Raw genomic sequence first — 25,113 nt, 5'->3', positions numbered from 1 at the left:
GAAGATTATTTACCTGTGACAACTGTTCACAGCTGAGTACATACATCCATTTGCCCATAGTTTTCAATCATTGATGCCCACTTTTGGTTGCAAACCTTCTTGTTGCAAGGGATAAAAACAGAAATGAGTTCCGTCTGTCCATCCGTGCATCCGCAATACTTTGTCCGACAAATATGTCCTAAACTATTCGTAATAACTTAACTAACTTTTGTGCACATGTCAAGCATGATACCTAGATGTGTCTTGTGTGGATTAGACCCAGATATGAAGTTCAGTTATTGCGGTTTCCATGGAAACATGACTTAGGCTGTGGGTTTGAGGATGTGGCTTGTCCAGAGCTGATATATTGAATTATACATACGAGCTTCATCACATATCAAGCCTGCTGTTTGGGGATTAGACCCAGATAGTAATTGCATTTATGTATATATTTTTCGCTTATCATGGAAACATGCGGCCGTAGCTTTGAGGATGTTATGCTGTCCAGACCAGATCTCCAAACCGATAGCCATGCTGACCATGATACCTAGATGTGCCTTTTGGAGATTACACCAAGATGCGAATTTTATTGTTTGCGGTTTTTATGACAACAAGTTTGACTTTGACTGAAATCAGTACTACATTTACCTGTAATAAATTCCAAAAGAGATATCACAGTTAACATCCCTACTATAGCACTCTCGAAAATAGAAAAAAAGAAAACAGCAACTATTTTTTAGGCTGTTACTCTGAATCCCTCTAATTTACACAGGTTCAAATAGGATACGTCGAAATAACTCACTTCGGCATTCAGTGGAATGCGTATGGGGATATCGACAAAAGCATGTTTACTCGTAAAATCGGACAAACCTTGGAAAACATACAAGTAACTGCTTAAAAAATAAATGAGACTACAGATGGCAATTGGGTCGGTCAGCCAGGTACGAAGACAGGCCGTTGACTCACCTAGCATGAAATGCACGTGCTGCCTACAGGCATTAAGAGTCATCTCAAAGATACTTATGCGTTTCCTTGAGTGTTCAATATGTTTCATCCATTGATTAACATCTTACTACGTGTCGCTCTTTCATGAAGTTATGTCTAAATCGTATTAAATGTCTCAAAGATATGTAGGTGGCATCAAACTGGCTAATGCACCCTGGTTTGCTTTTGAGACCACCCCCACTCACCCTCCATCAAAAGAAGCCTTTGTACGAGAAAATCTGAAAAAGGAGAAACGGTTAGTGAAAGTGGTTACATGTTTGCATCACACAAACTTGACAGACCAAATTTGCATAATCACAAGGTGACAGAATAGGAAACATGATTCAAACAGCAGAAAAATAACACTTGAAATATGTGAAAATAAACAAACCACTAGGCATAGGTCTTTTATGTTTAAATTTGTAATAGAAACATCTTGGAGTATAGGTACAAATATTATGGAATCATTCTGAAATGGCACTTTAAGTCCTTCTATTGCTGTCACATACCTTGAGTGCAGCAATAAACAGCAAACAAATCGAATAAGGATGCATATGGCTGATGGCTGCACAGAATATCAATCGCTTTTGCTGAGTATTGCGTAAAATATTGATTCATCATTGTGATCTTACGTACTTCACGCCGGAGCAACAGCTGTCACATCGTGGGTGATCGGATACGTATTCCATGCAGTCCTATCATGCGTGTCCTGTCATTAATTGTATAGGGCCGCGTGATTTTCCATTCCATGTTTTTGTTTCAGCAAAACAGACTGGAACAGGCTATATAAGTCGCCCATACTTCGTAGGCTATCAACTACTAGCATCAACATGGCTGGACCTAGCTGCATATTGGTTGGTAGAATTTGCTTTCGTGCTTTTTAAATGTGAGTGTTCCTTTCAACTTAAGAATCTGAATCAAGAAACCAACTTTAACAATTGTTTAGTCTATAATTACAGCAACAGGTGACACAACTAATTTTCAAGAGTATATCTAGGAATCTAATGACCATGATCGCTGTGGGTTAAAGCGCTCTCTCGCCAAGACGACGACAAGGGTTCGCTGTCAAATATGGGTACAGTGTGTGGAACCCATTTCTGATATGCCCAGCTGTGTTTCATATTTTGAATTGTTTGTTACAGTTCAGCTACTTCTAAGGTCGGGCGGGACAACTTAGGAATGGCCAGTGAGTCCTAACTTGACACACAGAAGGGAGCAAGCTACAAAGACATATTTTATAGCATTGGAGAGGTCTCGAGGAGATGAACAAGAAAAGTTTATGTGCCAGTGTGTCCTAAGTGTGAATAAGCTCACAAATTGGCTCTGAAAATGCATTTCTGCAGAAATTTCTGGCAATTTGTTTTATTTCTACAGAAATTTCTGGCAGATTTTTTTCCTGCAGAAATATCTGGCAGAAATATTTTTTCCTGCAGAAATTTCTGGCAGAATTGTTTTATTTCACAACCAGAATTATCTTAATTTAACAAAATTAGAGACTTTAAGTAATGATACTGCTACATGGGTGGTAGTTTCATGTTTAGTCCAAGTAATAAGTACTTAGCGTGATCAATTGATGTGATATTTTTGTTTCGCTACCAGAATTATTTTAGTTGAATAAGATTAAACACCATCGTTATATAATTTAATATAGGCTGTATTTAAATGATGTCGTTTTCCCTGTTTAAAGCCAATTAGTGCCAGATAACCGAGTATTTTACATTGAATTTGACCATATTCCATTACAGCTTTTAAAAGGCTTATGCATTATTCCCATCCGTTTCATTATAACACAGTTGTAACTTCTTAGTGGATTCACGTCGTGAAAGATTAATTTAACAGTATTTGGATGCATTTTCTAATCCCAATAAGCCTACATTGTTTGGAAGTGGTTTTACCACCCATAGCCCATGTGCAGTGATTAGCTTGAACCGAAGAAAGCTAACTCGTATAAACACAAGTGATATGTGCAAGATTATCGTTGCGGTTGAAGTGGGAGAGCAAGAGATGTTTGTTGTGGTTACAAGCATCCTTGTTCGGCAGTAATAACAATACACTGGTACAGTACCTGCATATTTGCAACCCATGTTTTAAAAAAAATGTGTAGATTCCGGTACATATGACATGTTATTACGTCTGTGGGTTGCAAACTACCTCTATTTTTCCCGGATGACTGGGTCGGACGGAACTGGGTGCAAACTCATATTGTCAGTTTCAAGATCTGTATGTACAAAACCCAACATTTCAGTATATAATAGCTATGGATAACAACTTCTTCTATTGCGTATTCTTAGAAGTGGATGGATGAATCATAATGATTGGAATATTTTCAAACCGTTTAACGCTGTATTTTGTACGAATCCACGAGTGACCAACAAAATTTTTTCTATTCCTGTTTGAAAAACATGTAACTGATAATATGCCAACGGTACATTAGAACAGTGACATAAACTGTCATCATCACAAACACATTTATGCAAGTTAACATTTCAACCACTGGCCTTTGCTACGAAAACACGCCAATCAACTTTTCTCACTAGTTTCTGTCATGATGGGACGATAATTCACTCACTAGGGTCTTGGTGAAAAAAAGGTAGGAATAACAAATATAAAGGGGATATTGTACCACATTTGTCATTCTTGAATGGGATTAACAGGTGTGAAAACTCGGTGGCCACTTCGGCATAAATCATTGTTTCTACGAGGCAATTACATTTTCGCGGGTATTGTCACTTTGAACACTCATGCATTGTCGCATAGGTATTGTTTATCATCTCATCTTGTACGCTGGTCTTTTCGGGCATGTTGATAAATTCAAATTATGGCTCACATGTCTTACATTGTTATTATTGTATGTATGTAGTATATGTCCGGTTTCGCCTCTATTCGCCTTCAACCCATATCGCATACAAAAACAATGTAGGCTTATTGGGATTAGAAAATGCAACCCAATACTGTTAAATTAATCCTTCATGACGTGAATCCACTAAGAAGTTACAAGTGTGTTATAATGAAACGGATGGGAATATTGCATAAGCCTTTTAAATTATAAAAACTATAATGAAATACGGTCAAATTCACACTGTAAAATTGTCTGGTACTAATGGGCTTTAAACAGGGAAAAGAAAATCTATATTAAATTATATAACGATGGTGTTTAATCTTATTCAGCTAAAATAATTCTGGTAGCGAAACAAAAATATCACATCAGTTGATCACGCTAAGTGCTTATCACTTGGATTAAGCATGAAACTACCACTCACGCAGCAGTATCATTACTTATACTCTCCAATTTTGTTAAATTAAGATAATTCTGGTAGTGAAATTATAAAAATATTCTGCAAATTTCTGCAGGAAAAATATTTCTGCCAGAAATTTCTGTAGAAATAAAAATTTCTGCCAGAAAGTCCTGTAGAAATAAAACAAATTGCCAGAAATTTCTGCAGAAATGCATTTTCAGAGCCAGTTTGTGAGCTTATTCATAAGTGGACACACTGGCACATACACCTTTCGTGTTCATCTCCTCGAGATCTTTCCAATGCTATAAAATATGTCCTTGTAGCTTGCTCCCTTCTGTGTGCCAAGTTAGGACTCGCTGGCCATTCCTGAGTTGTCCCGCCCGGCCTTTTCTGTTAAATGTTATCACTGAAGAGCTCTGGAACCAACATATCCTTTAAACCCAAACAGCGAACTCCGTTTATACCGAACTCGGTTATATCGAACTCATATCGGAGGTCCCTTTGAGATCATTAAAACCTTAGTTTACAGTCCATCCACTATTTTCTCGCAGGTATTTCTAGTGCTCTTTCCGGTGGTTTCCGTCACTCTTCCACAACAACAACCAAGCTCTTGTGCTGTAAGTATGAACCTGACAACCCACATGCAGTACACAATGTTATAATGAACAATCATAAAGTTATATTAGATAACAAATATGCCGAAATATGATGGGTGAGTGAGTGAGTTAAGATATATCGGGAGGTTAGACTCGCTGAGTCATCGTATCCAAATCAATGAGCACGATGTTGATTCCTAGATTGTGTCGCCCAGACCTGATTATTTACAGACCGCCATCATTTAGAGGGAATATTGTTCAATGCAACAACAACACCAAAAAACCTGTAACGTTCACTGACTGAAATCGGATATTCAATGGTGAATTGCCATCTTCAACATCTACAAACAGATGTCTCTGGTCATAAAGAAACTGAAAGGATCATGGTCTATTTCCATCTGTCCATACAGGAATTAGTCTGTGAAGCAGGAACCGTCTGCAAGTTACAGAATGATAACTGTGTCAAGGCGCCATGTCCACGGTGTGTTCCAACAAGTGAGTATTGCGATGGGAGTTGTAGATAACAAGCTTTTAACTAGGTTTATAATGAGCCAACTTCTAGCGAACTAGGGGATATAACGAACGTATTTCCCGCTCCACTCGATCTATATTAAGTCGACATGTGTTTGACGACCTACAGTTAAAGCGAATCCTCAGAGTTTCTTGGATCATTAGAAGACAAAGAATATCCTATGATTTCTTAACCTAGACAAGAACATTTGAACTTGAAAGAATTGTTGATGTTCTCTCAGCTATATCTTAGTGAACTTATTGTCCTCTCCACTGGCTCTATATTTAAGTCGAGATGTGTGTGATGAACTACTGTTATAGCAAATCCTTTGAATTTCCTTGAATCAATAGAAGACAAGGAATGAAAATATCCTGTGATTTCTGAACCGTGACAAGGACATTTGAACTTGAAGAAATTGTTGATGTTCTCTCAATTAGATCCCACCTAACTGTGAGTAAATAGAGACAGGTGTCTGCCGTTGGCATGAAAGCATTAGGGATTAGCCCAAAACTATATGTTTACATTCTCCTAAACCATACATGTACACTAACATGAAGATCCAGAAATAAAATAATCGTTTATTTTCTTAATTCACATATAAATGTTGCTTTCTGACTGTTTGAGCGCCCTTGTATTATTTTTATTGTACCTTGCTTACAAGTGAGGTGCATTGCAATGGCAACTCATTCGGTACTTCGTGGTTTTACTTATTTATCTCGAATAACATTGACTCATGTATGATGTACGGAAATTATCGATGTTTTGCGAATTCAAATCGATGGAAGAGAGATAACTTTAAATCTGTTTTTCTAGCGATGGCTACGAAATGACTTGCCTCGCATTCCAATAAACATATTTTGACAATGCATTCATATTTAGTCCGTGTTAATACTTAGAACTGAAATTACACCGCGGGGTCTTTTATAAGACAATACATGCAGGAGACACAGCAAGATGTATGATTCGAATCGTTTTATTGGTTAAGTGTACGAACAGTTCAGAATTAACCTTGAGGTATTCTATAAGATAAATGCGTTGTTCACTGGCCCTTCACGGTCGGGCTCACAGAAAAGAAACAAACATCGAGGGTACATCAGCCCATGGTCGCGTCATAACCATTCAACAACTTATAATATATATCTACGAAAGAAACATAAAATTCAACTGGAGCCAGAACAATTTTTTGGAGGAGGCAACGTAGACTTGCCAAATCATGCTTGCTTACTTTTTAATACATTTTCTCTCGTATAGTGTTAGATAATATGTTAGAAATATCACAGCCTTCCTTCATTTTAGGTCCTGCGATATGCCCAGCGTATATTCACCCTCACCCCTCCGGTGAATGTGTTAAGGAATGCAGAACTGACGGCGATTGCCATCCCGAAATGAAGTGTTGTGGAGACTGCTTCAGGCGTTGTATCGCTAGGTAGCTGGCCCAGATATCCCTGGTAAATGAATGTGTTGTGTGAACCCATTCCCTCATCTTACCAAAGGATGAAGCATTGAAAAATAAACTCCGTGCTGTGAAATATGAGTTTGTGTTGTCATTTTCTGCTGCATTACAGAGTTGGACCACTTTAAACAGATATTGATCATTGTTGCAGAAGAAACAATGCATGCAGTTGAAACTTTATTCTCCTCGGTACTAAAACATTGACATTGTTGTTTTCATGTAATAATAATAGTATATTTGTAACGCGCATATATCCATGCTTAAACATGCCCACAGTGCACAGAACGGAGATGTGATTAAAGGATAGAGCTATAGTTCAAAGGCTACCTTGATCATGTGTAAGTTTAGGTTGGATTTGAAGGTATAAAGGTTACAATAGTCTCGAAGTTTCTGTACGAGATTGTTCCAGGCTATTGATCCTGCATGGACAAAGGACCTACATCACTGTCTTTACTTTGGGAACAAAAGGGGAGTTCTTATCTAGATCGGGTATGCTTGTACACTGTTAGAAAGGTAAGAAGGTGCAGTTCCAGTGAGGCAGTAGAAAACAATTCTTAACAGTTTATACTGGATCCGGAACTCGACTGGAAGGTAGTGGAAAGTGTACAGTATAGGGTCAATGTGCTCGTATTTTCCAGATCGAGTCACAATGCGGGCTGCAACATTCTGCACTCTCTGCAGCCTGGCTATCTGGGTCTTTGATGCACCGGCCAGTAAACAATTACAGTAATAAGTTTACTCATGACAAGGGACAATAGGGTCCGGCGTAAAACTCAGCTCACTCACAAATGACAATACAAAAGTCTTGGCAGATTCAACTGTAAGATATTTGCGAATATTTCCAATGTTGCGGGGTGACATGTAACAGGCTAGGCTTAGGAAGAATGAGATACATGGGAGTCGAGTGACAAGGTTGAATCTAGGAACACGATCAGCTAGGATTACTTGATCAGCAAAGTAGATACATGAATTGTCAAAATCCAGTGAGTCGACTCTACACTCTCAGGACTAAAGAAAATGCACTCCGTCTTGTTGTTGTTGAGTTTAAGTTTCTGTGTAGTCATCCAGGATTTAACGCCATCACAGCATTGACCCGAGTATTTTAGTCTGCTGCATGACTGGTCTTGGTCTGCAGGAAAACAAAAACTGTTCATCATCTGTGTATTGATGACGATTCATGCTGTGTTGTGAAACAACACTTTCAAACTTCTTAACATACAAACGAAAAATATGTTTGTTGATTCGGTAAGTTGCTTTATTTTTCATAAAGTGGTAGCATTAGAGAATCTGTTACCAAATATTGAGCACTCAGACACAGACAAGTATGGTAACAGCTGTAACAATTATGACATCAGTTACAGTTTCAGTTTCAGTTACACGTTTTCACGAATGTCTATGCTGAGAAAATGTGCATACGCATGATATCACACAACACGAAATAGTGTCTTTCCATGTGATTTCTCTTGTTTGAAATAAGGTTTGCAGAGGGTGGAATTTTATGTCCAGAGACGACTTAACGAAATGTTTTGAGAAAAAAGGAGAGTTTAAGTGACATAAATGATATTGGCACGTGCAACTATGTCTAGTGTGTCAGGTGTTTGTAATGTAAAGCCTTCAGTCAAATTACCGTACCTTCATGTAAAATACTTTCATTTCATTGATCAATAACGCTTTAACAATAAACGCTGTACAACATACAGCCATTCACAGTTAAAATGTACAACTGCAAGTGGAAACTCGACGAAAAAAATGTTTGTTGATTCGGTAAATTGCTTTATTTTTCATGAAGTGCAAGTATTAGAGAATCTGTTGCCAAATATTGAGCACTCAGACACAGACAAGTATGGTAACAGCTGTTCATACTATTATACCCTAAAGTTACAATGCAATCTACGTGACGATTCCCAAGTCACAATGACCAACTGCCTTTCAAATACCAATACACTGATATTTTCAAAAATAGCAGAATAAAACAGACGGTTTTGCATGTCACTTGAGTGGAATAGCAATCTCAACATCTGGGCCTTTACTTCATTACTTCAGACCTTTTATACAGGGTATGAAGCGAAATGCCATAGTTAAAATTGATACGCACTCTCAATAACAGACATAAACAAAATTGCTGTGTTTCATAGTTGTTTATCCCCTGTGGTTGTGATTCTGTATCGTCAGGCAATAATCACGCCTGGTGGTTTCAACGATCTCAACAGCCATATACACATCAACTTCTATTTTTGCGTGACGTAAATTACTCATTTTTGCTTATTTTAAATACAAATAAACACCAAATGGCAAAAGGGTAAACTCTTGAATACCTTTTTCATCCAAGCGACAACTAATTAATGAAACCAACAACTCATTGTTAACATGACCATGAATACTAGACACAGAGACCCTGATCAAAATACCTCTGAGATCATAATTACTTTTCAACATTTATACTGGACATTAATGAGAACACAATAAACAAGGAGCACAACAGAACAGACGTTAATGTTTCTTCAAACTCTATACACTGCTCGGCTGATTCGCTTTCTTGTTCTTGGCGGCCGTGTCTTTGCCCTCCTAAGTGCTGGTAGCTTTACAATCACTGGTTTGTGTGTTGTACTGGACACACCACTGTCATCAGACACTGCCGTCACCACAGGCACATGTGAAACAACTTCTGCCGTTGCCTCATTCTGGTTCATAGTAGCAAGAATGGCTTTTACCTTTTCTCTATATTTTTTACATTTCTTTTGTTTTTCTTCCTACGTTTTCTGTTTCAGAATTAGACAGAGTACTGATTGGTTTATAATACTTTCTAGCAGGTTCTGTTTCCTTCCAGTTGGATTTGTTGTCTAGTTCTAACTTTTTCCGTTCTCTTTACTCTCTCTGCCTCACTGTTTGAGATTTAGCCATAATATCTGCAATAGTTGACCACAGTTCAAACAGCAATATATAAATTCCATAATGTAACATTATGTTACCTTCCAAAACCTTTGGAATCTCTAATAATTCCCACATAAAGTAATGTAATTTACGTTGTAATTTACGTTATCAGTAACCATAAGTCTTTATAAATGCGTTATTATTGATCGGATTCAGTGACATCACCACCTTGCACAGTTTCCCAATATCCATTTGTTTAAGAATAATGCATGCATGTTTTTACACTTTGTCATAATACCAGGTCTGCACTTTTACAAGTATTATATAAAGACCTACATCAACAAATAATCAAACACTGAACATGGCTCTGTTTAATTTAAATTCAAACTCCTCCGATCCAATCACTGGTTTACTGCTATCTAACTTTATAGGAAAGTTTAACCATAAACTTTAATATTGAGCTTACTATATGTACCAATGATTAATACAGAAATGGTTAATATAGAGGCACTGACAAGTAATTTACGTCACAGAGCCATGCCTGAAAGACAGGGAATGGTTTTCGTGAAATATGTTTGACTTAATCAGTATATTATCACAATGTTACAAAAACGTAACTCAGAAACATTATGCATTATGTGGCAAACAGTACAGTCATCCTTACGAGATAAAAATACGGGATATAGAAATGAGTTCCGTTACTCCATTCGTGCGCCCACAATACTTTGAAGAATATCTCCCTACCTATTTGTGTACTGATGATGAGGATGTCACCTTGTCAGGAGCAGATCTCCTGAACTATACATGCTAGCTCATCAAACTTGGTACACATTTCAAGCATGATCCCTAGATGTGTCGTTGGGGATTATACCCAGATAGTAATTGCATTTATGTATTTATTTTTCGCTTTTCATGGAAACATGAGGCGGTGGCTTTTGAGGTGTTATGTTGTCCAGAGCAGATCTCCAAACTAATAGCTTTATCAAACTTTTTTACACACGTTCGCCATGTTCACCATGATCACTAGATGTGCCTTTTGGAAATTTATTTTTTGTGGTTTCCATTGACTGAAATCAGTACTACATTTACCTGTAATGACCTAGTCAATCAAAGCTGTCAGATATAAACCAAATACAAACAAAAGAAGCAATAGGAAAGTCGTAAAAAAGATATCACGACTAACAGCCCTACTGTAGCACTCTCGAAAATAGAAAAAAGAAAACAACAACTATTTTAGGCTGTTACTCTGTATCCCTCAAATTTACACAGCTTCAAATAGGATACGTCAAAATAACTCACTTCGGCATTCAGTGGAATGCGTATGGGGATATCGACAAAAGCATGTTTACTCGTAAAATCGGACAAACCTTGGAAAACATACAAATAACTGCTTAAACAATAAATGAGACTACAGATGGCAATTGGGTCGGTCAGCCAGGTACGAGGACAGGCCGTTGACTCACCTAGCATGAAATGCACATGCTGCCTACAGGCATAAAGAGTAATCTCAAAGATGCTTGTGCTTTCAGTATGTCTCAGCTATTCATTAACATCTTACTACGTGTCGTTCTTTCATGAAGTTATGTGAAAATCGTATTAAATGTCTCAAAAAAGTAATGGTGGCGTAACCAACCGAAGATCCATAAAACTGGCTAATCACCCTGGTTTGCTTTTGAGACGACCCCCACTCACCCTCCATCAATAGAAGTCTTTGTACGAGAAAATCTGAAAAAGAAGAAATGATTACTAAAAGCAGTTACATGTTTTCATCACACAAACTTGACAGACCAAATTTGTCTAAACCACACACTAACAGAACAGGAAACATGATTCAAATGGAAGAAAAAAAACCACTTAAAATCTGTGAAAATAAACAAAACGCTAGGCATAAGTCTTTCATTTTTTGTTATAGAAACATCATGGAGTGTGGGTACAAATATTATTAAATCATTCTAAAATGACACTTTAAGTCCTCTTGTCAAGTAGGGTGTTATGTAGCTGTCATATAGCTGGAGCATACTGAGTGCAGCAATATACAACAAACAAATCGAATAAGGATGCATAAGGATAACGGATGCACAGAATATCAGTCGCATTTGCTGAGTACTACGTAAAATATTGATTAATCATTATGGTCTTACAGACATCTGTGGACTGACGACAAAAAGTCTACAAGAGTACAATACTGTGAAGATGACACGATTTCAGCTGTGATGCCTTAACAACAACTGTCACATCGTGAGTGATGCAGTCCTATCATACCTGTCGATTGTAAAATTTTATAGGGCCGCGTGATCTTTCATTCCATGTTTTCTTTCAGTGACGTTTTCAGAAAAGAGACTGTAACAGGCGATATAAGTCGCCCAAACTTCGTAGGCCATCAACGACTAGCAGCAGCATGGCCGGACCTAGCTGCATATTGGTTGGTAGAATTTGCTTTCGTGCTTTTTAAATGTGAGTGTTCGATTCCTTTCAACTTAAGAGTCTCAATCAAGAAACCAACTTTAACAATTGTTTAGTCTATAATTACAGCAACAGGTGACACAACTAATTTTCAAGAGTATATCTAGGAATCTAATGACCATGATCGCTGTGGGTTAAAGCGCTCTCTCGCCAAGACGACAAGTGTTCGCTGTCAAATATGGGTACAGTGTGTGAAACCCATTTCTGATATGTCCCGCCGTGACATGTGTTCTGAATTGTTTGTTACACTTCACATGAAAAATCAGGAGCACTAATCACTACCTCTGTTAACCGTTATCACTGAAGAGCTCTGGAACCAGCATATCCTTAAAACCCAAACACAGTGAACTGCGTTTATACCGAACTCGGTTATATCGAGTGAGTGAGTGGGTGAGTGAGTTAATATTTAACGTCACATTGACAATATTTCAGCCATATCGTGACGAGAACATTTTGATACTGAAATGAAATATGTATACATTATAAAAACCTGTCGTCAAAGAACAGTAAAACCACTAGAATATCACATTTACAATTAAAACTAGTGTGGACAGTTAAAACAAATACCACTATTTGGACAGTACAACATAAAATACGGGCTGTAGATCGCCAGCAACTGAAGGTAGATCACCATACTAGGGACCATGGGGACTTACAGTACCTTTGCTGCCTGCATGGACCCTAGATGGATTTACACCATCCCCTCAGCCATTGGTGATTATACTGAAAGTTAGCCATTATTAAAAACAACAAATATACTACGATTAAACGTTTGGTCGTACTAAATTTACATAGAATGTTTTGGACTTACGTACCCTCTCGGGAGGACAATAATGTTACAATACTTCAACCCCCCTCGAGGGCACAGCCACTAACAATCTTAGTTATTAATCTAGACTACCAACAATGAAATATTTATCTATTTACAATTCTGATAACAAATCTAATTCTTTTTAAAATGCAATAATTAAATGAGAGCTGGTATTAGTAAAAAGATCCTTCATAGTTCGTGAATTAAAATACTGATCCCTTGTGATGGAATACTCAACACAGTCAAGCAGGATATGCTTGACTGTGATTCTTTCATTATAAGGGATGCACAACGGAGGATCCTCACCTTTCAAAAGGTATTCATGACTATATCGTGTATGGCCTATACGACATCGCAGCAAAATGACCTCTTCAAATCTGGACTGACAATCCAAGTGGGTATACCCAGTATATGGTTTCAATACATGTAATTTATTTACACCCACTTCTTCTGCATCAGATCACGGACATTGGTAGCTTTATAATCAGTGTAGGGAATAGGAAGTGGTGTCACAGATTTGTTGACTGCTGCCTTAGCAGCAAGATCGGCTATTGCGTTACCAGAAATGCCTACGTGTCTGGGTAACCAACAAAAGACGATGGCGTATTGGCCAGTAGCAAGATTATCATACAATTCAATAATTTCAATTAAAAGTGGATGTTTACAAGAAATGTTTTTAATAGCCTGAAGGCAAGAAAGAGAGTCGGAATAGATTATATAATGTTTATGTTTAGGGTGTCTTTGACTATATTTAAGAACCGTTAGTATGGCTTTAGCTTCAACTGTGAAAATAGAACTGTTGTCTGGTAATCTAGGAGATATTGTTCTGGATCCAGTGACAGTGGCACAAGCTACTGCACCACCGTCCTTGGACCCATCTGCAGACAAATCTTTATAATTGCTATATTTATGTTTTAGTTGATTATATTCTTGTTTATATTGTAATTCATCAGTTTCTGATTTTTACATGTGGTTAATGTTAGGTCCACTTGGGGCCTGACCAACTGCCAAGGAGGAGAAGAAAGAAGACGGGAGGGAGCTATGTTTTCCAGCTCAATGCCAGCCGAAGAAAGAAGTGGTTTAAGTCTGTGCCCAAGAGGTGGAACCAGAGAAGACTTCTTGTCGTACAAATCTTCATAAAGTGGATTGAACATACAGTTATATGCAGGGTTAGATTCATTAGAGTATAATTTAGTGATATATTGTAAAGACAATTTTATACGGCTTTGTGTAAGAGATGGTTCATCAGCCTCAACGTAGAGACTGTCAACAGGTTAGGTTCTGAAGGACCCAAGACAAAGTCTTAGACCTTGGTGGTGGATAGAATCAAGAAGTTTCAGGTTGCTTTTACATGCTCCACCATATACTATGGAGCCATAATCAAGTTTAGATCGTACTAATGATCTGTATAAGTGAAGGAGGGTAGCTTGATCCCCTCCCCACTTTGAATGTGGAACAACTTTTAACCAATCTAGTGCCTTCAGGCATTTAGCTTTAAGGGATTTAATAGGTGGTAAGACCGTTAAATGAGGGTCGAAAATTAAACCCAAGAACATGACCTCCTTTACAACTTTGATACGGGTGCCATTTAAAGATAATTCTGGGTCCTTATGAGGCTTATATTGTCTACAAAAATGTATACAATTCGTTTTGGATTTAGAAATTTTTAAGCCGTTTTCAAGACACCATTTATCTATTTTGTTTAAACATAGCTGCAGATGTCGTTCAATTGTATGCATATTTTTACCAAGACAGGAAATATTAAAATCATCCACAAATAATGATCCATAAATGGAATCATTTAAAACCATTGATAAACTATTTATCTTGATGCTAAAAGGTGTGACAGACAAAATACTGCCTTGGGGGACACCTTGATCCTGACTGTAATGATCAGACAGGGTAGAACCCACTCGAACTTGAAATTGCCTGTCTTTTAAAAACTCTGATATAAAAAAAGGCAAACGGCCTCTCATACCAAAATCATGCAAATCTTTCAAAATGCCATGCTTCCAGGTTGTATCATAAGCATTCTCAAGATCAAAGAAAATTAATACAGAATGTTGTTTATTTACTATAGCATTTTTAACGAAGGATTCTAAACGTACCAAATGGTCAATGGTACTACGATTTTTCCTGAAACCACACTGAATATTGGTTATTAGGTTATTGGTTTCAAGATACCAAGTTAATCTATTATTCACCATACGCTCCATGGTTTTACAGACACAACTAGTGAGAGATATCGGTCTGTAGTTTGACGGATCTGTATGATCCCGGTCAGGCTTTGGTATTGGGATTACAATGGCATTACGCCATGATGGAGGAAATCCCCAGACATCCATATTTTATCAAATATATCTAAAAACGTCATCAAGCATGTTTCAGGTAAGTGTTTCAGAAGCTGGTACTGGATATTATCATCACCAGTAGCAGGGTCATGAGCTTGCTCAAGAGCAGCCCGTAGCTCATGCAATGAAAACACTTCATTGTAATCTTCACCGTTATTTGATTCGAAATTAAGTTTTGTCTTTTCCTGTTGTTTCTGATATCTCTGAAACTCAGGAACATAATTTGTCGATGATGAATTTTGGCAAGAGTTTCGCCGATTTTATTTGCAATTTTAGACTTATCAGTAATTAAATTATCACCATCTTTGAGATGGTAAACAGCAGATTTTGAACCTTGCCTTTAATTCTTTGAACCATGTTCCAGACCTGTGGACATTGGCGTGCGTGAATTAAGTTTGGAGACATAATTTCTCCAAGATTGTCGTTTTTTGTTTTGCTTAAACGTACGACACGCCTTTGCAGTCAGTATTTTGAATTTATTTAAATTATGGACAGTTGGATGATGCCGAAAATAATGTTCTGCCCTTTTCCTCGCTTTTCTGGTCTGTCTACAATTTGCATTGAACCATGGTTTTCGTATATGTGGAGTCGTAGAGGACTTTGGTATACACTCATCAGCTATTTTATTTAAAATGTCGGAAAAAGATTGAATGAGATCAGTTATATCACTGAAACACTCAGGTCGTAGTTTTGATTCACACATAGTTTGATATAAAGACCAGTTAGCCTTCGAAAACTTCCATCTCGTAAACGATGGAGAATCAGATGTAGTAATTTCTGAGAGGATAGATAGTTGGGAAGTGGTCACTTCCACAAAGGTCATTATGAACAGACCAATCAAATTCATTGAGGAGGTTAGAATCTGCAAGAGATAAATCTAGAGAAGAGTAGGTGCCAGTTGCAGGATGCAGATAGGTGCTTGAATCATCATTAAATATGCACGGATCATTATTTGAAATGAAATCTTCAAGTATTGTGCCTTTAGTATTAGTGTTAGTACTGCCCCATAATGGTTTGTGACCATGGTGGTCACCCATAATAACACATGGCTTCGGGAGTTGGTCATAGAGTGATTGAAGATCAGTCTGTTGTAGTTTTGAAGAAGGCGGAATATACAGAGAGCATGGTGTAAGTGCTACTCCCAGAGTCGCACAGCAACAGCTTGTAGATTAGTTTTAAGTGTAACAGGGCTGTGAATAACATTCCGTCGTATAAGGTTGGTGGAACCTCCAGTGGCCCTATCACCTGGAGGGGAAAATAATGATACGCTTCAAACTGACGTAAACGAAAGTTATCTGTCTGTTTCAGATATGTCTCTTGCAGACAGAACGCTGATGGTGCTAAAGCCTGGATTAACAACTTTATTTCATTACAATTTGTTCGTATTACTCTACAGTTCCACTGCACGATATGCTGAGATGGACCTATATTTTAGGTGGATTAATAGGGGATCTACCCCGTATCTTTTTCGAGGGCGACAAGCTATGTGCCCTAGAATGGACGTTTTCAGACACGTCCATGTCCTCAAGTGATCCGTATCTGTTAAATAATTTGATCTTATCATCTGACCCCTTTGGGACCCTGCCACTTTGCTTTTTGAAAGAATCTGGTTTCGGTTTGGCTTTGCTTTTGACAACGGGTTGAACGTTTCTGTTAGACTGAGTCATTTGAGATGACTGAGAAGATGTATCACAAGCAGAAGATGGTTCTGATTCGGTTTGGGGCGTGTCAGGAAGGGGTTCCAAAGTTTGTGTAGATATTACAGGCGGCAACATCGTAGGAGATTCGGTTTTAAGCCAAGCCAAGTTCGTTTGACAGCTTACAGATGACATGGTTACTGCAGGGGTTTTATCAGACGGTGTTTTTGCAATGGAAGCATATGTTTCCTTAATCTCAGAACCTAAGACAATCTTTTTTGCATCAGAGAAACTAATGTTTTGATTAAATTTGATCTTCTTGATCTCCATATGCTGTTTCGAAACTGGACAATCTTTGGGAAAAGATGAGTGAGCGCCCGAGCAGTTGGTACATTTCTTAAAAGTAATCTCGCAATCTTCTGTTGTATGTGTCTTCTCACTACAGTGAACCCTATGACCAAATTTCTTGGCATTTGAAACACCTCAAAGGATTTGGTATGTAGGTGTGAACGGTCATGATACAATATCCTGCCTTTATTGATCTGGGAGCATTAGGAGAAGAAAATGAAAACAGGTAAGTGTTCGTCTGAACGGTTTCGTGGCTTTTACGTGTTGAAAAACGTTTGACGTAAATGACTCCTTGCTCTTTCATTTCAGAAACAATATCAAGTCAGCGAACAATCGATCTCTGTCTCTAACAACTCCTTCGCGGGTGTTAAGTGATCTATGAGGAGAGACTGATACCGGAATGCCGACGAACGTTTCAGTTGACATCAAATTAGTTGCTTGTTGCCTTTTGCTGCTCTGAATGAGCAATGGCCCTGAACGCAAAAGTCTAATGTTTTTCACATCACCAGCTATGCTTTGTATGCATTTTTGCACTGCAAAAGGATTAAACTTCAATCGTGTCTTATCTTTAGTCCCCATTACTAAAAAACGTGGCCAGTAGTCAATTGATTTTGGCTGTCTGTGGTCATCATGATCAGGATCAGTGTCGAGAGGACGTTTTGTTTTCTTTAGGGGAGTTTCGTAATGCGAAATTTTTCCCCCGGGTCCACAACGGGGGGGTTGGGGGGTTGGGGGTAGGGGGGGGGGGGGGTAGGGGAACGGCTCTTGGCGTTACCCAGCACCCACCACCGTTCACGGGTGCCTCGGTTATATCGAACTCATATCAGAGGTCCCTTTGACATCATTATAACCTTAGTTTACAGTCCATCCACTTTTTTCGCAGGCAATTCTAGTGCTCTTTCCGGTGGTTTCCGTCACTCTTTCACAACAACAGCCAAGCTCTTGTGCTGTGAGTATGAACTTGAGAACACACATGCAGTACACTACGTTTTAATGAAAAATGATCGGGTTATATTAGAAAATAAATATGCCGAAATATGATGGGTGAGTGAATGAGTGAGTTTCGCTTTATGCCGCACTCAGTAATATTACAACTATAAGGCGAAAGTCTGTAAATAATCGAGTCTGGACCAGACAATCCAGTGATCAACAGCATGATCATCGGTCTACGCAAATATCAATCAAGTCAGCGAGCCTGACCATCCGATCCCGTTTGTCGCCTCCTACGACCAGCATGGGTTGCTGAAGATGAGTTCTAACCCGGATCTTTACAGGTTCTAAAACGAAAAGTGAAACGAACTAGAACTGGGATGAATATATGATGCATGCATGATCAGCACCTAGGGGACATAACTCTGTAAAGTGAGAGAGTGGGTTAAGATAGAACGTGTGGTAAGACTCGCTCAGTCGCTAGATCGCTAGATTGTCTGGTCCAGACCCGATTATTTACAGACCGCCATCATTTAGGGGGAATATTGCTGAATGCAACAACAACAACAAAAACACCGTTACGTTCAATGACTGAAATCAGATATTCAATTTCCATCTTCAACATCTGCAAACATAGGTCTCTAGCCATAAGGAAACTGAAAGGATCACGGTCTATTTCTTCATATAGGCTGTCCTTTGTGAAGCAGGAACCGTCTGCAAGTTACGGAATGATAACTGTGTCAAGGCGCCATGTCCAGGGTGTGTTCCAGCAAGTGAGTAATATGATAGGAGTTGAAAATAACAAGCTGTAAACTAGGTTTATAATGAACCAACTTCTAGCGAACTGACGGTTATAACGAACGTATTTCCCTCTCCACTCTATATTAAGTCTAGATATGAGTGACGACCTACAGTTAACGCGAATCCTCTGAGTTTCTTGGATATCCTATGATTTCTGAACCTAGACAAGAACATTTAAACTTGAAGGAATTGTTGATGTTCTCTCATTTATATCTTAGCGAACTTATTGTCCCCTCCCCTTGCTCAATATTTAAGTCGAAATCTTTGTATTACTTGGCTAATTAGAAGACAAGGAATGAAACTATATCCTATCATTTTTTAACCTTGACAAGGACGTTTGAGCTTGAAGAAATTGTTGATGTTCTCTCAATTAGATCCCACCTAACTGTGAGTAAATAGAGACAGGTGTCTGCCGTTGGCATGAAAGCAATAGGGATTAGCCCCAAACTATATGTTCACATTCACCTAAACCATGCATATATACTAACATACTATATCTCAATAAAGTAACTCACATATAAATGTTGCTTTCTGACTGTCTGAGCGCCCTTGTATTATTTTTATTGTACCCTGCTTACAAGTGAGGTGCATTGCAATGCATTCTCTTGCCAATGGCAACTCATTCGGTACTTCGTGGGTTTACTTATTTATCTCGAATAACATTGACTCATGTATGATGTACGGAAATTATCGATGTTTTGCGAATTCAAATCGATGGAAGGAAGATAACTCTAAATCTGTTTTTCTTGTGTTGTCTGCAAAAGCTAACGATGGCTACGAAATTGTTGATCCCATCCCGAATGGGACATTTGGTACTGATTTGGTAAAGGCAAACACGTTTGAAAATAGTCATGAATCCTCTACAGTCAAGATCAGATCTGCTCTGTGGTGCCAAGAAATGTGTCTACTGCTACATCTCATAGATTCTTTCGACGTGTTAGTCTCCAAACCTGACATAGAAACGTACTGACTTACTGAAATCCATGGGCCTTTGTTTTCGCTGTTTCACCAGAGGACATCGAAGTAATGTGTGCAGCCAGAATGTCAAATGTCACCGATGTGATGGCAATCTCGCAACTCTCCTGTACATTGACCACAACACAAGTTTGAAGACCATTAGTGCTTGTACGGGTCAAGCTGAGGAAGTTACGGAGGTCGGAGAGGTTAATAGTGAGTGCACTCTTACCAAGTTACCTGTCCAAGTTTCATTCGGAGACTCTTTGAAAATGGTATCCACCTACAGCTTCTTAAACCCAGGAAGTACAGTTTCGTGTTGTTCAGAAGCTCTCATGAGCAAGCTTGGATCTAATGGAAATCAAGAAAGGTAGAAATCACCATAGATACTTTAGAACCACATACCTTTACCGTTCATGCCATCTTTGGTATTAAGGTCCACGACATGGATTTAAAGAATACTGTTGATCTTCCCACAGTATACACATGAAGTCATCATATCCCTAATGACTCTGATTTTGCAAAATGGTCTCACCTTGAAGGAGTTCAAGTACCAAGTCTGGTATTTGGAGTTGACCTACTTATTGGCAGAAATGTCCCAGACGCCTACTCCCCTCTTTAAGTTAAAGTTGGTCCTCCAAGTAGCCCACATGCGACCAGAACACGATTAGGCTGGATCGTTTGGAATGTAGTCCGACCTGCATGTTCTAAGACCATGACTGAGGATCATCACTCCATGAGAACTGAAATACTCGGTGCGAAAAGCATAGCAGAAAGTGATGACCTGGACACGATGTGGATGATTCTATATGCTTTCAAGAAGGGCATCATCATATTAATTTGCCATTTAGAGACTCTGATATGATAATGCCCGACAACATTGCTCAACTTCGCAAGCAACTTGACAGTTTGAAGAAAAGGTTTCTGAAGAAAGGTTCAAAGAAGACAATCAGATTTTCGTGACAGACATACTAACCAAGAATTATGCTGAAAAGGTTCCGATAGAAGAGCTAGTTGGTGATTCAGGACATAGATGGTACATCCCTCATCAAGATGTGTATCATCCACGAAAGCCTCGTAAGATAAGGGTAATCTTTGATTGCGCTGCAACCTACCAGGTAGTGTCTTTGAATCATATGCTGCTGTACGGTGAGAACTTGATGAATGACTTGACCAGTATTCTTCTTCGATTTGGCAAGGACTCCATTGCAATCATCGGCGACATTGAGTCCATATTACAGAGTTAGAGTACCTAAAGAAGACCGTGATTACCTGTGCTTCTTCTGGTGGCCTGATGGGAATCATAATGAACCAGACGTCTCCGGGATGTGTGTACAGAAGAATATGAAGGAAGGTATGATCCTGAAATACCAACCATGATAAAAGACAGCTTCTATGCTGACGATTGTCTAGCTTCCATGCAAAATTAAGAATCCGCGCTATCCATCATCCGCACTATCACAACTATGCGAAGATGGAGGATTTCACCTCACTAAGTGGATCTCCAACAGCAAGTCAGTCATGATGTCAATCCCGGTTGATGAAAGAGCCAAGGATGTTAACTGAATCTAGAATTTGAGTCTCTCCCAAACGAAAGGGCTCTTGGTGTCTTCTGGTTCGTTGACACAGATTCATTTGGCTTCAAAATCCAAAGTAAACACAGAGCAAACACAAGGAGAGGAATATCGTCAGTAGTAAGCATTATCTGTGATGTGCTGGTGTTTGTTGCGCCTGTTATTTTGATTGCCAAACAGCTGTTCCAGAATCCATGCACGATGGAGCTTGGATGGGATGAAGAGATTGTCCAGCCACTGGAAAGTATGGCTCCAGTGGCTGAATGATCTGCCAAAACTAGAAACGCTACATTTCAAAAGATCCTACAAGACTGAAGAATTTGGAAACATAACATCTGCCCAACTACATCTATTCTGCGATGCCAGTGAAACTGGCTATGACATCTGTGCACATCTACGCCTTACGAATGAAGATGACCACGTTCAATGTGTGCTGGTGATGGCGAAGTCAAGAGTGGCCCCTCTAAAGAAAATAACAACACAGCGCATGGAACTGACTGCTGCGACAGTTGTCTCTCCAGCGTAATTCTTCAGCAGCTCCAATACAACATCCACAATACATTCTTCTGGACAGATAGCATGTCTGCTCTCAGATATATCGCCAATACCACGGCAAGGTTCAAGACATTTGTTGCAAACAGGCTATCGATCATCCATGAAGGGTCAGATGTGAGCCAGTGGAAACATGTCAACACAAAATCTAATCCAGCTGACTGTGCATCTAGACGAATGACATTTGACAAGCTGAAACAGACAAAAATGCGGTTTAAAGGACCAGCATTCACATGGAAACCACAAAATGAATGGCCTAGTACTTCGGACGAATCAACCAGATTACCAAATGACGATCCTGAAGTCAAGAAACAAGAAACATGCTTCATGACCACCTCCTCATGATACCATAAACAAGCTCCTCACCTACTACTCAAGTTGGATCAAACTACGCATGGCAGTTGCATGGATGATCCTAATCACCAAAGAGTTGTACAGAAGAGTTAAAGAGAAGGAAAGTAAGAAACAGAAGCCAGGTCTGACAGTGTCCGTGTTGAAAGATGCAGAGAAAGCACTGATTAGATATGTACAAGACCAACACTTTCACAAAGAGATTGAACTGTTGAAAAGAAGGAAAGTTCAAGAAACCACAAGAAAAGAAACAGGAAAATCTAGTTTCCTTTACAGACTAGATCCATTTATAGTAGATGGAATTGTTCGTGTGGGAGGCCGCCTTGAAAGAGTTCAGATTCAATAGTCTAAACACCCAGTTGTCCTGAAAAAGGATTCGCCATTGTCTTAGCTGCTACTTGAAAATGGCCACAAAACCGTTGGTCACATGGGGAGAAATGCTATTTTCACCCATATTCGTCAGGATTATTGGATCCTTGGAGCAGGATCTGTAGTCAAAACCATTATATCCAGATGTGCTGCATGTAGAAAGTACAGATCACCCCCCTGTCAACAACAAATGGCTAACCTTCCAAGTGATTGCCTTCAACCTGATAAACCGCCATTGTCACATGTTGGGATTGATTACTTTGGACCCTTTCTGGTGAAACGGGGCCATTCAACTTTGAAGAGGTACGGTGTGGTTTTCTCGTGTCTGACAATGCGAGCAGTACATTTTGAGTTAGCTTGTTCCTTAGACACAGACAGTTGTGTCAATGCAAAAAGAAGATTCTTTGAAACGATGTGGCACAACAGAACTCATCAGGTCAGACAATGGAACAAAGTTAACAAGCAGTGAACGTGAGCTGAGAGAGGAAATCAACAACTTGAACCAGTTCAACTTACATTCTACACTTCTACAAAAGGGTATCTACCGGTTCTTTAACCCTCCTGCAGCTTCTCTCCATGGCGGCAGCTGGGAGCGGATTATCCAATCCATTAGAAAGTTAATCAATTCTTTGATGAAGGAACAAGCCATCAGGTTAGATGATGAAGGACTAACCACACTCTTCTGTGAGGTTCAAATGATCCTAAATGATAGAACCCTTACCAATGCACCATATCAACCATGTGACTGTTGAAGTATATTAAAATGCCTACAGACTGAAATTGATGGGCACGAAAAAATGTTAAAGTGCACTGTCATGACTTTTTGATGACTTTATTTGATTGAATTGTTTGGATTGGTTCATTATTTTCACTAAAAATGTATGGATTTTCGTATGCAGAAGTATTTTGACCATTTGTTATTTTCACTAAAAATGTATGAATTTTCGTGTGCAGAAGTATTTGACTATTTGTGTTGTTGCATCTGTAATTGCGTCCTTATGTATTATGCAATTAGGAGGCTGGTATGTTACGGTCAAAACACTTCTTTTCCTAAAACTTTAGTTTTCAAAATCATTTTTCGAATTTTTTAATTAACCAAGTGTAATTTTACTCCTATTTCGCTTAATACCACTGCCATTTTTAACAACCCTCATGGAGAGAGGTAACTGCCTCAGTTCATGCAACTTTAGGCCATGTGCTTGCACAGTGAACAGCCTCAGGAATGTCCAAAGTAGTGGTGAGCATAACGATTGTGTTTTCTATAGGTCGTGTATTCTTACTCGGTATGATAACTTCAGTGTATCTTTTCATTTAAGTTAGAGTAAATTCATGTGTTTTTTGTTCTTTATTTGGTAATAATTGTGGCAAGGTTTTCTGACTGGTTGGGCGCTCTTGTATTATTTTCATTGTACCCTGCTTACAAGCGAGGTGCATTGCAATGTACACTGTTGCCAATGGCAACTCATTCGGTACTTCGTTCTTGTACTTCTTTATCTCCAATAACATTGCCTCACGTATGATGTACGGATATTATCGATGCTTTGCGAATTCAAATCGATGGAAGGAAGATAACTCTAAGTATGTTTTCTTGTGTCGTCTCAAAAGCTAACTATGGCTTCGACATGACTTGCCTCGCATTCCAATAAATATATGTTGACAAAACGTTCCAATTTAGTCTGTGTGAATGCTATGAAGAGAAATTACACCGCGGCATATTTACCAAGACAATACCTGCAGGAGACACAGCAAGATGCAAGATTCGAATCGTTTTATTGAAACAGGTTCGCTTAAGTGCACGATCCGTGCTTAAAACGGTTCAGAATTAACTTTGAGGTGTTCTATAAGATAAATACGTTGTTCACTGGCCCCATGGATTGATGTATCCTTCGGGCTCAGGGAACATAAACAAACATCAAAGGTACATCAACTCATGGTCTCGCTGTGACCAGTGAACAACGTATAATATATATCTACAAAGAAACGTAAATTCAACTGGAGACAGAACAATATTTTTGTAGACTTGTCATATCATGCTAGATTACTTTTTAATACATTTTCTCTCGTACTGAAAAATATCACAGCCCTTCTTCTATTTAGATAAACCTGGATCATGCCCAAAGCCGGTATCTGGCCTATTCGGTATCTGTATAGACAAATGCTTCACTGACGTTGATTGCGATGGCGACCAGAAGTGTTGTGGAGACTGCCCCAGACTTTGTACTACCTCGGTGTTCTAGGTAGCTGGCCCAGATATCCCTGGTAAATGAATGTGTTGTGGGAGCCCATTCCCTCATCTTACCAAAGCATGAAGCATTGAAAAATAAACTCCGTGCAGTGAAATA

The 25,113-nt window shown here is 38.9% G+C and overlaps 1 protein-coding gene and 1 long non-coding RNA gene across 10 annotated transcripts in view; one reads left to right on the top strand and one right to left on the bottom strand.

Annotated features, from left to right (window-relative positions):
* The window catches only part of LOC137287131 (perlwapin-like), a 67,116-nt gene that overhangs the window by 21,796 nt on the left and 20,207 nt on the right, over window positions 1-25,113 (bottom strand). For 2 of the 9 annotated variants that reach the window (XM_067819282.1, XM_067819287.1), the window contains 2 exons: window positions 11,323-11,355; window positions 8,512-9,665 (listed from right to left, as the gene is read on the bottom strand). The exons of 1 other annotated variant lie outside the window; for it this stretch is intronic. In XM_067819282.1, the coding sequence (XP_067675383.1) occupies window positions 9,625-9,665; window positions 11,323-11,355 (74 nt within the window). In that variant the 3' untranslated portion in view covers window positions 8,512-9,624. Of the gene's footprint in view, window positions 1-6,923; window positions 7,889-8,511; window positions 11,356-25,113 lie in introns of those variants that run through there. 6 more of the 9 variants (XM_067819281.1, XM_067819283.1, XM_067819286.1 and 3 more) reach the window with 6 other exon arrangements.
* Window positions 1,646-6,835, top strand: LOC137287081 (uncharacterized). Its single transcript, XR_010957009.1, has 4 exons — window positions 1,646-1,817; window positions 4,751-4,816; window positions 5,206-5,290; window positions 6,603-6,835. It is a non-coding gene; the product is annotated as an uncharacterized lncRNA (long non-coding RNA).

This window comes from Haliotis asinina, chromosome 6 (genome assembly GCF_037392515.1).
Source record: "Haliotis asinina isolate JCU_RB_2024 chromosome 6, JCU_Hal_asi_v2, whole genome shotgun sequence".
NCBI classification, from domain to species: Eukaryota; Metazoa; Mollusca; class Gastropoda; order Lepetellida; family Haliotidae; genus Haliotis; species Haliotis asinina.
The sequence above is the reverse complement of the archived record's forward strand: the minus strand, read 5'-3'. Positions and strand labels throughout refer to the sequence as shown.